Source organism: Myotis myotis, unplaced genomic scaffold, assembly GCF_014108235.1.
Source record: "Myotis myotis isolate mMyoMyo1 unplaced genomic scaffold, mMyoMyo1.p scaffold_m19_p_1, whole genome shotgun sequence".
Taxonomy (NCBI): Eukaryota; Metazoa; Chordata; class Mammalia; order Chiroptera; family Vespertilionidae; genus Myotis; species Myotis myotis.
Window position 1 is genome coordinate 4319077 of NW_023416313.1, and position 13180 is coordinate 4332256.

The following is a 13180-nucleotide window of genomic DNA, read 5'->3' on the forward strand; positions in this document are numbered from 1 at the left end:
GCTTATCAGTGCTGCCCTGAGTGATGAAGAGGTCCCTAGTGATGAAGAGGTCCCTAGTGATGAAGAGGTCCCAGAAACCGGGCCGCACTCCCTTCCCCAGCCCTGTGGTCAATGGGGCCGGGCAGCCTATCTGCTCTGCTCCAACACCCCCACTGCTGGGAGGAGCTGGGAGGAATGTGGCATCGTCATTGAGGCCGGTGGGTCTTTAGGGAAGCAGTGGGCTTTGTTACAGGAAGAGTTCATGCGAGATGGCCTACCAATTTCAGGGGCAACTTAGAATCCATGACATCGGATTCCATAGCATTTGGGGAGCTTTTCGATCTTTTTACATAATACTAAAATGACTCGCTTAATGCATGTTGTGTTCTTGGAGGGGAGACTAGATCTCATTCCTCTTTACTTTTCACTTTTAAAATATTTTTTATTGATTTCAGAGAGGAAGGGAGAGAGAAAGAGAGAGAGAGATAGAAACATCAATGATGAGAGAATCATTGATGGGCTGCCTCCTGCACCAACCCCCACCCCACCTACAATGGGGATCAAGCCTGGAATCTGGGCATGTGCCCTGACCTCCTGGTTCATAGGTCGACACTCAACCACCGAGCCACACCCGCCAGCTCTCATTCCTCTTTATAATGGAGGCGCTGAGCTCAGTGCTGAGCCTGATGCTGGGGCTGCTGCCTCCCTGTCTCGCTGGACACTCACCCTGTGCCCAGTGCCCACCTGGGAGACCTGGGCACTGCCTGGTTACCCTGTAATCAGGGTCCTTCTGGGCCTGGGAATCCACCCAGAAACCTGCAGCCTTCCTCCCCGGGTCAGACCCTGCTTCCCAGAGGGAGGGTAAAGCAACTTCTCCAACACCTGCAGGGGTAGCTGCCTTCCCCAGCCCCGGCCACTTTACAGTAAGATGAAGCGCTGGAACTTAGATGCCCCCCTCCCTCCCTCCCCACCCGGCACCCTCTGCTTCTCCTTCCCCAGAGGAGAGTGACAGCACTACCTTCCATTGGCAAAACAAAGCAAATGCATAGACCACAGATGGAGTTTAAAATCAGGACCCCAGACTTTCTCCATTTAACCCCCCCCCCCCACTGTAAATATTTATTACAACTTGGAGACCTATAATTTTTGTTTGTTTGTTTGTTTTACTATATTTATACACAAAAGGAGCGGATAGGTTTTGGCCAGGTCAGGCACACATTGGAAATCCTATACTGAACGCACACCCACTCTGAGGGTTCACTCTGAGGCCCCCCTCCCCGCCCCAGGCGGCCAGATCCAGGTTCTCTGCTGTGGGAACACGTGTGCTGACCTCTGTTCCTTTAGTTCTCCCCTCACACGGATGGGAAGTGATGGGTGATATTTCTGGTGCCCTTGGGGCATGCTGGTGCTGGGGACCTTGTCCCTGCCCCAAGCACACATCTGTGCTGGGGGACAAGTGGCCTGCCCGCCAAAAGCACGCTGGGACCGGAAAAGGTATCACTGACTCCCATGTCACATCCTTGACCCTGGCCTCTCAGGCTCGGCCTTGACCTTGGAAATGCCCTTCCCACGGTGGGGGGCGCATTAGCATCCTTCCTTAGTTTGAGTCCAGGATCTGACTCCGGTCCCCACTAGGAGGTTGGGGTGCACAGCGATACAGAGGTACTTACTGCCTGTTCATAGCTCGTGGCACCGGGCGAAGGAGAGGGACCCTCAGCTCAGCCTGTGGAAAGAATGGCAAACCGTTAGTGGGCCTCACACGTCATGTTCTAATTCTGGCGAACATGCTCCTGTCGCTTCTTGTTAAGATGGGATACAGGTGCCTGCTCAGAGGAGACGACGGAGAGCGAATCCAGCCAGGTTGAAAATTGGTTTATTTCTGGAGCGGGTGGGGGTGGGGGCTTCCTCCCTGACAGGCTGTCCTCTTTCTGTCAGCCGGCATCGCATCTGCCCGCATCTGCCCCGGGGAGTGGGAGCGGGGAGACCCATCCCAGCCTGGGTGTCCCTGGTGGGCAATTGTGCGCCTCCCCCAGGCATGCAGGCTCTGCTCCGGGGCGCATGTAGGGAAGGGGTGCATTTCCTCTTCCAGTGTAGCTTTGCCATGAAATATTTATCGGAGTCACATTCACACTGTTTCACACAGGAGCTGCATTGTATTCGGGGCTAGTGTCCGCCCACATAGGAGAGAGCATGAGCCCGTTCACCCTACAAGTCAGCAGCAGCGACCCTCCCCGGGAGGAGCCAACAGAGCTTTATATCATCTACACTAAGACCTGCTGTTACCACCCCTGCACCCGGCGGGGGGAGGGGAGCCAGTGGGACCCCGAGACAGGGCTGATGGAAGGAGAACGGGGTGGCTTCAGCCCAGGGACCCACAGGGAAGGAGCTGCGGCGGTGGGTGGAACAAGAATCCCCATCTCATACCCCACCCCTCCTCCTGAATCCCCTGCTACTGCCTCCCTTGGGCCAAACTCAGCAGGAGCTAGTGTTGAGGCGGCATCGGAATGGGTGATGTATGTCTGTGCTCATGGACGGCTCCCCACGTGAGTGGCTCAGGGGAAGGGGTGGACCAGCCCCTCCGAGAATTACTGCGTTGGGCCAGGGGCCTGGGCAGGTGGCCAGGGGAGCTGTTTTCTGCCTGCCCCGCCATCCACCCTGCAGCCTTGAGTGAGGCATTGGGACACTCAGGGCCTTGGTTTCCCACCTGGAAAATGAGCCGGTTGGCCCCTCTAGGCCTCTTCCGGCTCCAAGTTTCCATAAAAAACTTCATTTAAGAAACTGCAGTCCTTTCATACTTGGCGACAAAAAAATGGTTTAAAAAATTTGGAAATATGCTCTTCTGTTTCTTACATTTTACTGTCTTTTCTCATTTTCTTACAGAGCACAACTGTGGAGAGCCTGCCCAAGGCGGGCACACAGGCCAGGAGGAGGACAGGGGTGGGGGTGGGGGTGTGGGTGTGTGTGTGTGGGGGGCACTCGGTGGCAGGCGTCCTGAACGGAAACCTTTGTGAACCGTCTGACCTGGAACCTCAGCGCTTATGAAGCTTGTGTTCTGAAATTTTAATAAAAGCTCAAAACTGATATCTTACCATATAAAAATAATTTTAAAATCTCACCAAGAGAGCCGAGCTTTTCTGGCATTTACCGAGCAGAATTTGGGGCCTTAGTGACCCGCATAGAGTGTGAGCAGCCAGGTGATGTCCCCAGCCGGACAGAATGAGTGGCACCGTCCAAGGCAAGTGGCTCTGCTCAGCACAGACTAAGACCCGCAGAGAGCCCCGCAGCCCTTCTCACCTGATTTTAGTCCCTTTGTAAAGGGTGTGGCGAGGCTGAGATGTGGTGAGTCAGGCAGGGTTTCATGTCTATAGGTTTCATGAAAGTAATAAGACCACTGAAAAGACAAGGCCCTTCTCTTCCTGACGTGTGCTATTTCCACAGAAAATGGAATGGACCTGAATGCCTGTCATGCGTCCCCCGCCCCTGCCACAGGAACCCCATAGGATCCCTGCTGCCATTCTTAATTCATACAAAACCAAAGTGACCTTAAGTAACCGGCTCTGCATCTCGTGTAGAATAAGCTGGTGCTGCAAACCATCGGCCCGGACATGATTTTGTTACGTGTTTGGGCAACTCTCTACCCACTCTGAGCCTCAGTTTGCATATCTGTAAAATGGGCTCAACACAACAGCTAAGGAGGACATAAGAACATAAGCTATCTGAGATGCGGAGCAATGGTGATTAACATTCACTTGAACTTTAAGATGAGTGAGGTGCCCTATGTCACTTTCAGGTTTCAGTGTCAGGAAATGATACGCCCTAACCTGCTGTTCAGAACCACGGGTGGGGAAAGCACGGGCTCTCACATCTGTCTGCCCTTCGGAATGACCTGCGGAGCTTTACAAAGTACTGGAGTCCCAGGAAGGTTGACTTTGTTGTTCTGGGGAGGAGCCCAGGTAGTCATACTTCTCTAACGTCCCAGGTATTCTAACGGGCAGTGGGGCAGACGGAAGCGGACATGAGAGCGTCAGTCCTGTCCATCTGTCTGTCCAGTTCCACCCACTGACGTCTTCTCATTCTTGGGGAAAGCACCAAATAACCACACTTTCATTTGCTGTTGGGTGCCAAGCGCACCCTAAGAAATCCAGGAAATGCCATTGCAAATAAAAAATCCTCCACACATTTAGATTTATTTCTGAGCAAATTTTTAATGAAATGTTTCAAGAAAACGTACCTCGTTCAAACATTTATGACCTAGATGACAGTGGGAACCTCTGATCTCACCAAACAGCCATTTCTGTCCATTTTGTCTACAGGCCGCCAGTGAGGAGACCCAGGCTCCCGCGCCTGTCCTCAGGTGGAATTTGTTCGTGTTTTCTGCAAACATTTATTGAGGATCTACTACGTACCAGGCACTGCCCAGACATTAGGGTGCAGCGACCACAGAGCCATGCTCTGCCCTCATGGCCCTTGAGTGTTTTCCCCATAGCACTGTAAATGATTGTAATGAGTTAGACTAAACATGTAACTGCAAATAATAGTGGAACTAAACATGTTACAGGCATGCAGTCTTATAGGGAGGTTCCTACCCCAACCACCCCCAGAGGGGACCCAGTCATCTTCCTGTGGGATCAGTAGAGGAGGTTCCTTCCAGCTCCTCTACCAAGTGCCTCAGAAGTAACCCTGACCGCTAGCTGGACTCTGATCATGGAAGGGGGGTGGGACTCCAGGCTGAGGAGCCCCCAGGCCTGTAGGTCTTCCTCCAAGGGCTTTGGGATCTGGAGACTGAGGTCAAAGCGCACTGTCAGGCGCTTTCTGTGGTTGCTTGGACTCAGGGACCCCGTGAGGCTGCAGAGCCCCAGCCACGGGGGAAATCTCATGGTGTTTTCACATTCGCTTTCTAGAGGAACCTGGGCATTGTCCCAGCTTCCCTTCCTAATTACCCGCAGCCCTGAAGCCTAAGCTTGGCTTTTGCTGTGGATGTGACACTCAGGTGCCATCTGTCAGCCACAGCAGGGCACTTGGTACAAATGGTACTGATCTGCCCAGCATGGCTCTGTGTGGGGACACTGGTACAAGCCCTCAGGGGCCTCACGAAGAGACAAAGCTGCCTGCAGGGGCCAATGCTCAGGGCCAGAGGAACCCTGGGAATCCACAGGGTGAGGCCACCCCTTGGCATGATGCCTGTTTATTTCTTCAGCAAGGGACAATGCCAACTGTATTGCAGCTTAGACACCAAATGCATGTTGAATCATAAATGCCAACCTGGGCAGAAAAATTGCCGAACTGTACACAAGGTTCTATAGTACGGGCAGAAAAGGCAGGATATGTTCATAATTCATTTTGTTTGACTTAGAAATCCATCCTTTCATTTTAATAATAGAGTTCCCATGGGACTTACAGACTCTAAAGAAGCTGCAGCTCGTTGGGCTTCCAAAATGAACCCTAGTTTGAGAAACACTGCTCTGTCTTCTGTGGCCTCCTTATAAGGCTCGGCACTGCCCTCCAGGTAGAAAGGGGTGGGGGTGGAGGTGCCCGTGAAAGAGGTGCACAGCACGGCTGGAGGCCCAGCAGTAAAGGGGTTCCTGCCCCAATCGTCCATGCCAGATAACTGATTATGTTTGATTAGCTCACGAAGTTCTTTGGGATTGAAAGGCATTTTGGAAAGACAATAGACTTGATGGTTAAAACATAAATATTTCAGAAAACTAAACTAAAGGAAACAAGGTGCTACAGATGAGGCGCGTCCTTACGATTTCCAAAGTGCGTGAACCCGCCTGGGGTCTCAGTGCCCGTGTCAGCAGGAAAAGACGTGTCTTATCAATAGGTCAGATTTGGGTGTGGGTCTCAATCCGGGGCTAATGATACCCTTATAGTATCATAAGCTCACCAAACAAGTGGGGCTGCTAAAGCAATGCATCACGTGGTTTCCTCCTTGTCCTGGGAAGTCCTGTTCTCCCCTGGGAGATCCCTGGTGCTCTAAGTCAGCATGCAAAGAGACATTTGTTCATAGATATTTCTCCCGCATTCCACCTGATCCAAAATTAGTATTTCATGAAGGAAAAACAGTGCTTTTACAGTAAAGAAATGTTTTGGCTCTCAAACATTTCTCATGTATTCCTTGAAGATAAAGCTTATAAAAATGCTAGCCTCTGTCTATGTCAGAGCTTAGGCACCATCCTTCCAGTTACGAGGACAAAACGGAATAGAGACGTGGAATGACTGGGAGCGAACTATTGGTTTCTGGAGAGAGTATGAAAGGCAGCCCGGAAGGTCAGGGGCTGTGCTGTTTAAACTGGGTGAAGGCTGGAGGAGAAGGCCTGAATGAGGACTGGTGCTTTTCTTCATTAAAACAGGAAAACAAAGAAAAGGCTGAACATAAAATACATCCAGCGTGCATCTGATTATCTCTGCTCAGTCACATCCAGTATTCTGAAAGTGATGGGTGTTATTTGGAGTTGAGGGAGTAATGTGTGCATATTTGGGGATGAGGGCTGGGGAGGAGTGTGGGGGGAGAGAGAAAGAGAGAATGAGAGAGAGAGAGAGAGAGAGAGAGAGAGAGAGAGAGAGAGAGAGAATGAGAGAGAGAGAGAGAGAGAGACCAGCTATGCATGAACTTTGACTAAACCAAGATTTCTCAGATGCAGCTGTTTATTAATTGGCTCACAATCTTAGGGAAATTTACTTCCATTTTCATATCAAAAATGAGAAAGCTACATTTTAGAGATGCCCCTACTTAGAAAAAGATATATGCTGATTGGATTTCTAATTCTATACCCTGGTCAAGGCAATCAGCTAAATTGAATTAAATGTAACATTTAATTTTATTGGATTTCCAATGAATGGAGGCATTTAAAGTCAAATGGATTGCTATAGATTTTTTTTTTTTTTTTTTTTTTGAGGAATAAGGGAGACTGCTCCCCTCACTTTCCTGCTCTTATGTATAGGCATTTTTTTTTTTAAAATAAAAAAAGATTTTGCAACTGTATTAGTAACAAGTTCCCTTAAGTATCTCAGGGCAAAGCACATTCACTTTTTATTTTGAAGAACCCTCAGGAACCAACAAATCTAGTTTTGGAATTGATTTCGCTGCGGCTCTTCGTTTCCAAAAGCCTTCTCGGTTTCTCTTTCACAGACAGGGTTCCCTTCCTTCGGTGGTAAGATTTTTTTCTCTCCCCCTAATTCCGTTTTGTAGTAAAGAGTCTCTTTATCCTACTTTCCTCATTCACTCTTCGTTTTCTCATCTGCCTTCCTCCACTCTGCCCTCCCTCCTTTCCTTCCTTAATTTTCCTCTTCCTCTTTCCTTTCTCCCTTCTTCCTGTTTTCTTATCATTAAAGTTGCATTACTGTTCAGATAAAATGAGACCTTAACAAAAAAAGAGAGTTTATCAAGAGCCTCATTAGACATTTCCTTGTTTTTTTAATTAAAAAAAAAATTTTAAGTTTAGCTCTTGACCTTGCCCCTCCTTTCATTTGGGGGCTGGGCACTGACAGGCCTAGGACATAGCATCCCCAGCTGTGATGGCCTCTGTCTCTATTGACTGACTCATGCCTTGGGTCAATACTGAGGCACAATTTGGGAAAAGAAAGATCCTATATAATAAAAGCTCAGTCACTGAATGGCGGAGCGACTAGAATGACCAGTTGACCAGTCACTATGATGGACACCAACCACCAGGGGCAGACACTCAACACAGGAGCTGCCCCCTGGTGGTCAGTGTGCTCCCACAGGGGGAGCGCTGCTCAGCCAGAAATTGGGCTCACGGCTGGTGAGCTCAGAGGTAGTGGCAGTAGCCTCTCCTGCCTCTGTGGCAGCCTAAGCCATCAGTTAGACATCCCCCAAGGGCTCCAGGACTGTGAGAGGGCACAGGCTGGGCTGAGGGACTCCCCCACCAAGTGCACAAATCTCATGCACCAGGCCTCTAGTATAAAGATATAAGCAAACAAACTGAGATTCAGGGATATATATATATATGTATATATATATATATATCACAACTTATAGGCCGGCCCTACCTCTCAAACACCATAGGACCAATTGTGAATGCACTGTCGTTCTTCAAACATTTACTAAGCACTTGCTGTATTCTAGTCATTTTCTAAGGAGCTATTTCATGATAAGAAAGGTCTCAAAGAAGTTTAAGAGACACTTAAAATCCAAAGACAGGGCATGAGAAGTCAGGTAATCTAACCAAGACTGGACTAAGACTGGGCTAAGAGCAATACTTAATGATAATAACAACAATAATAATCATGCCATTTACTGAATGCCAGAAGCTATGTGGGACATCCTGTTTATTTTATTTCACTGTAAGGCAACAATCCAAGTGACTCAGATTTTTCAGTATTAAACAGTTTCCTCATTTTGTTCAGTGAGAGTCCCTTGAGCCAAGTTTGACTGGTGAACAAACGCACAGTATGTTTTCAGATGAGATCATCACCTAATTTGTAGCTTCAAGTGCATTTAGAATTTAATTTCTGAATTGAACTTCCCCTAATAATTAACTCTTTCTTTGCCCTTTCTATTATTCTTTTAACACTCACCTAGATGTGCGGGAAGCAGGCCTTTAGGCCCAGGAAGGCTGCTGCATGGTACAACTTGAGTATCTCTAGTCTGAAAATGGGGACACAGGCATCTTCCCTTGAAGACTAAGCTGTTGTGCAAATATAAATATATATATATGAAATAGAGAAATATGCTAATTAACCGGGATGCTGTAACAGGTTGACTGGACAAGAGGAGGTTGCACACACAGCGTCAGGGGCAGGGCAGCAGCAAGGGCCTCTGCGCACCTGCACTGGAGGAGGGCCTGATCAGCAGCGGCCACGGCTGCTTCAAGGGCTGGAGAGGGAGGCAGGGCCAGACCAGCAGTGGTCGTGGCTGCTGTGGGGCCTGGGGAGCGAGGCAGGGCCGGACCTGAGTGTGGCTGGCACTGCACGATTTCGAATCGCACGCTGGGCTCCTAGTAGTTTAGTAAGTAGTTATTGAACAATTTCTACATGTCAGTACCACGAAGGACACTGAGGACATAAAATTGTTGAGGAAAGCATTCTAAATATTTTTTTTTTATCATTTTTCATTAAATCTGAATATTTTCAGAGATTGGTACAATTGGGGAGTTGTAGGATACTACCAAGGCTTTGATAGATACACGATTAAAATAAATACAAAAATGATGAAATTAGATTTCTGTAGAATCACCCCAAAATAGGACTTCTTGAGGTCAACATTTTTAGAAAGGGACAAAAAACCAAAGAAACTAATGATGGTTTGTCTGAAGGTAAAAGAAATTCATGATAATTGAGCTAAAAATGATAAGATAGATACTATCATTTACGTTGCACTTAACAATTGCCTGACACTTGACTATGCAGTATAATAGGCACCTGATTTCTCACCACAAATCCAGAAAGTAAGTATTGCAAGTCTATTTTATAAAGTATAGCTTGAGGTTCCGAAAAGTTAAACAACTTGCCTAAAAATATCCAACAGTCTGAATTCTAACCCAGGTGTCTATTTCTCAGACCGGGTGTAAAGGTGTAGTAGAAAGAGGTTGGGAACGGAAGTATAGTTTGGGGTAAGGAGAGTATGGAGGTGCTCTCAGGGAATGTCCAGGGAGCTGGAGCTGGTCAGCCAGCACACCCCTAGACTTGCCCAGGAGTCAAGAGGAGCTTATGTAGGCATGTCCATCAATAAGCAGTCATGGGGCAGACTGGTTCCCAGGTGCTTATCAAGACATCAGAACATGGGCAGCTTGGCGAATTCAGCTATTGTAACCACATAGCTCTGACAGTGCTCACCACGCTGTATTTGTGTTCCTGCATCGATTTGCCCCCATGGCAGGCACTTGCAACTTGAGAATATACATTTAATACTTAAACAGAGTCACAGAACATGGGTATATGGGTCAGAATGCCAGAGTGAGACAGCACCCCGGGGTCCCATCCATGCTGAGTGCCTGGGATGAAATTAGCCTTCAGAATCTGCAAAGCTGATGACTGAATGTGGGCCCTTGAGGTTGAGGTTGAGCTGAGCTATTTGCTACTTTTTATCTTTATCTGACACCAAATTTAACTGAGACCCACCACAAGGCAAGGCTGTGCCCTCAAACACATGGATATTCAATTTCCATATTGTTTTTAGGCCTTTTGGCTCATCTTAGTTTTTATGGCAAATGTTTATACGAAGTGCCCCTTAAGGACGGATCATTTCTCATGCTTAGGTGTTTGGGAAACTGTGTTTTAATTCACATCACCAATGAGCTACAAAATCCAAACTCACAGACATGTTGCTTTTGGTGTATCTGGGAGTCCTATAATGCTGGTTAGTTTAAAAGAAAGTGATACTATATGATTGTGATCCTGAACTCATCCAGCAAGGAACTGTGCAATGAGCAGAAACTTGGGATTTTGTAGACGTGGGTCTCCTTTCTGGATTTCCCTCTCATTCACTGTGTGAAATGGACAATGCATAGAGTCTCTCTGACCCTCAGTATCCTCTTCTATAGAGTAAGAATAAGTATGCCTACTTAAAAAATGAGAGGCAATGAGTATGCATTGTCCGGCATATATCAGGCACTCAAATGACAACCTACCTGTCATTGCTATTTGGAGGATTTGATTAAACTTAAACTGAGTCATCATGGTGATGATTCTCAATGTATTCTGTCCACAGAAATACAAACCAAAAACAAACAAACAAAAACAACCCAAAACCAACAAAAATATTTCCATGATGGTTGCTGCCCACAATGTTTTTTAAATTATTATTAAGTACTTATACTTGACCAATATAACCTGATGTGTCTCAGTCTTATTGATAACTTTGCAAGATCACTAGATTTTGGCTCAATCTGTTAAAAAATCTTAAATCTAATTTAGATTCAAATACCTATCTCTGCTTAATAACTTAATCCCTCTGACCATTCTGTCTCTTCGATGCCAGGAGGGGTAGGCATAGCCTGGAGCAGCTCTCCAGAACTCAGGTTGCGGTAGACCTTGGCGGGTGCCAGTGCTGGTAGATATGACTGCTTTATGTGGCAATGTTCCAAAAGAGATCCTTCTAGATCCAGCTTAGCTGCTCACTGTGTGACCTTGGCAACAATACCGCTCAGCTACCATCCTCCATTTCCTGTGTCTCCTCCTTGTCAGACACTCCATGTGCACACAGACACTGTATTCACTCTCAACCCACCACATGGGTCATTCTACCCAGTTCCAAGTTACAGGACCTTCCCCCTACCCCCCTGCTCCCCCAACACCAGCCGAAGCTCATAGGGGTTTCAGCCACTTCACCAGACACACAATTAAGTCATATACTACATCCATATTCAGTTTTGACTGGTCTCAAAGCCTCCTCTCTTTCCATTTCTCCATGATGTCTGTCCATCCTCAACTTGTCTGAGCCTCAATTTCAACATCTTCTAAATGACCTGATACTGCCCTGCCAACTTCATTAAGTTGTTAAGATCATCAAATAAGAAACTGTGTCCAAAGGCTCTGTAGATTCTACAAGGCTGCATAACTGTGGTATATGACTACTTTCTAATGACATTATGAAAATAAAATATTCATACATTTACCTATATTAATAAATTCCATGCAGAGTACGGGCATATAAAATATAGATACTTTGATGACACGCCTTCTCTTTTCTATCTCACTCTAGTTTACCATCTCCAAGAAACACCTGGCGGAGATGCCTCCTGGCACCCTTGGAGGTGGGCATGTTACCCCAACTTTACTCACACTCGGGCTCCTCATCCCTGTGGGTGGGAGCACACTCTGGCCCATTCTAAAGTCACACCAAAGCAGGAAGAAAACCATTTCAATTTAGAAAAGTTAAAAAATCCCCATATATCCATAGGAGCTCCTTGAGTCAATATCTACTTTGACCTACTTTGAGTTGAGGCTGCCTTTCTGGGGGGCTGTCCTAATAGAGGTCAGCTGAGAAAGTCAGCCACCAGCCTGGCCTTCAGGCTTTTGTAGCAAACAGTCAGGGGTCCCAGCTCCAGAAGGAGAAGATTGAAAACATTTAGTCTTTTAATGTTTTATAGGGAGATATCTTGAATCTTCCAACAGGATGAAGGCATTTCTAAAAACTGAGTAAAGAGAGCTGGCCTTTTTAATGCTGTTCGACGCTTTATGGAAGGCACAGCGTTCGCCGCTAGAAAAACCCCTTTGCTTGGTGTCAGCTCTTTCCTAATGATCACATAGGACAGGAGGTGACCACTCGGATGGAGCTGGCCTACTTAGTTTACCTGAGCAGCGCGGGGAGTGTGAAAGGCTCCAGGCTGAGATGTCGGTCTCCTGAGTGGGGGGCTGAGGGGACATCTCGGAGGCTGCAGGAGCTGGTGATCCGTGAGGCCGTGGGTGGAATTATTCTCAATGCTAAAGCCGTGTCCTTCAGCAGGAGGCTCCTCCCTGGTCTGTTTTAGGCTTCGTTTCCTGTGAAATTCAGCCACAGACCTTCAGCGGTGTGACCTATGCTCGGTGGGACTTCCTCTTCTCGAGTTGAAAGGCAGTAAATGAAGCCATAGGAGGCCAAAGGCTCCCAATTCAGGGGGTGTCCTTAAAGACACACAGCATCCTTATGGGGCACTTCACAATTTCTAGAACACACTAAAACAGACTGCTGAGTAACATTCATGCAGAAAGGTGGGTTTCGCTAGACTCATTTCACATGCACACATAATGCTAATACCTTGGGACTTGATGTTGCCAATGGTTTCCTGGGACCTCCACCCCCCCCCCCCACCCCAACCCCTGTCTTCTGGCAAGACACATGGACCAGATTCATCAGGTATTATGAGGAGGACCTGGGGTTCCTGTTGTATTAAGTCTTAGTTATGTGATCTTGGGCACATTTTGATTTCTTTTTCAACTAGTTTCCATTCCGTGATCAAGAGATACTCATATTTATATTTTAGAGATATTCCAAGAAATGAACAACACAATGTAAATAAACACATGTTGCAATGTTTGGGGCATGTATTAGGTGCTCAGTGCATTTTAATTTCTCTCTGCCTTCACCTGGTTCATTTAAGCTGGCACAAGTCCTTGCAGGTGCTTGCTGTCCTCTCTGGTCCTCGCCACTTGCCACTCTAGTTTTACATAAATTGATGCTGAATTCCTTAATACACCCCAACTTAACTGATTCATTTTTCACCTTCACAAAGGAGGATGACGCCGCTAACCTCATAGC

General features: G+C 47.2%; 1 protein-coding gene across 1 annotated transcript in view; it reads right to left on the bottom strand.

The window, feature by feature from the left end:
- The window catches only part of CLNK (cytokine dependent hematopoietic cell linker), a 134800-nt gene extending 122464 nt beyond the window's left edge, over window positions 1-12336 (bottom strand). Inside the window, exons 1-2 of the mRNA XM_036328968.1 lie at window positions 12237-12336; window positions 1650-1702 (exon numbers count right to left, since the gene is read on the bottom strand). Of these exons, the coding sequence (XP_036184861.1) occupies window positions 1650-1660 (11 nt within the window). The 5' untranslated portion in view covers window positions 1661-1702; window positions 12237-12336. The remainder of the gene's footprint in view (window positions 1-1649; window positions 1703-12236) is intronic.
- Window positions 12337-13180: the final 844 nt, after the last annotated feature.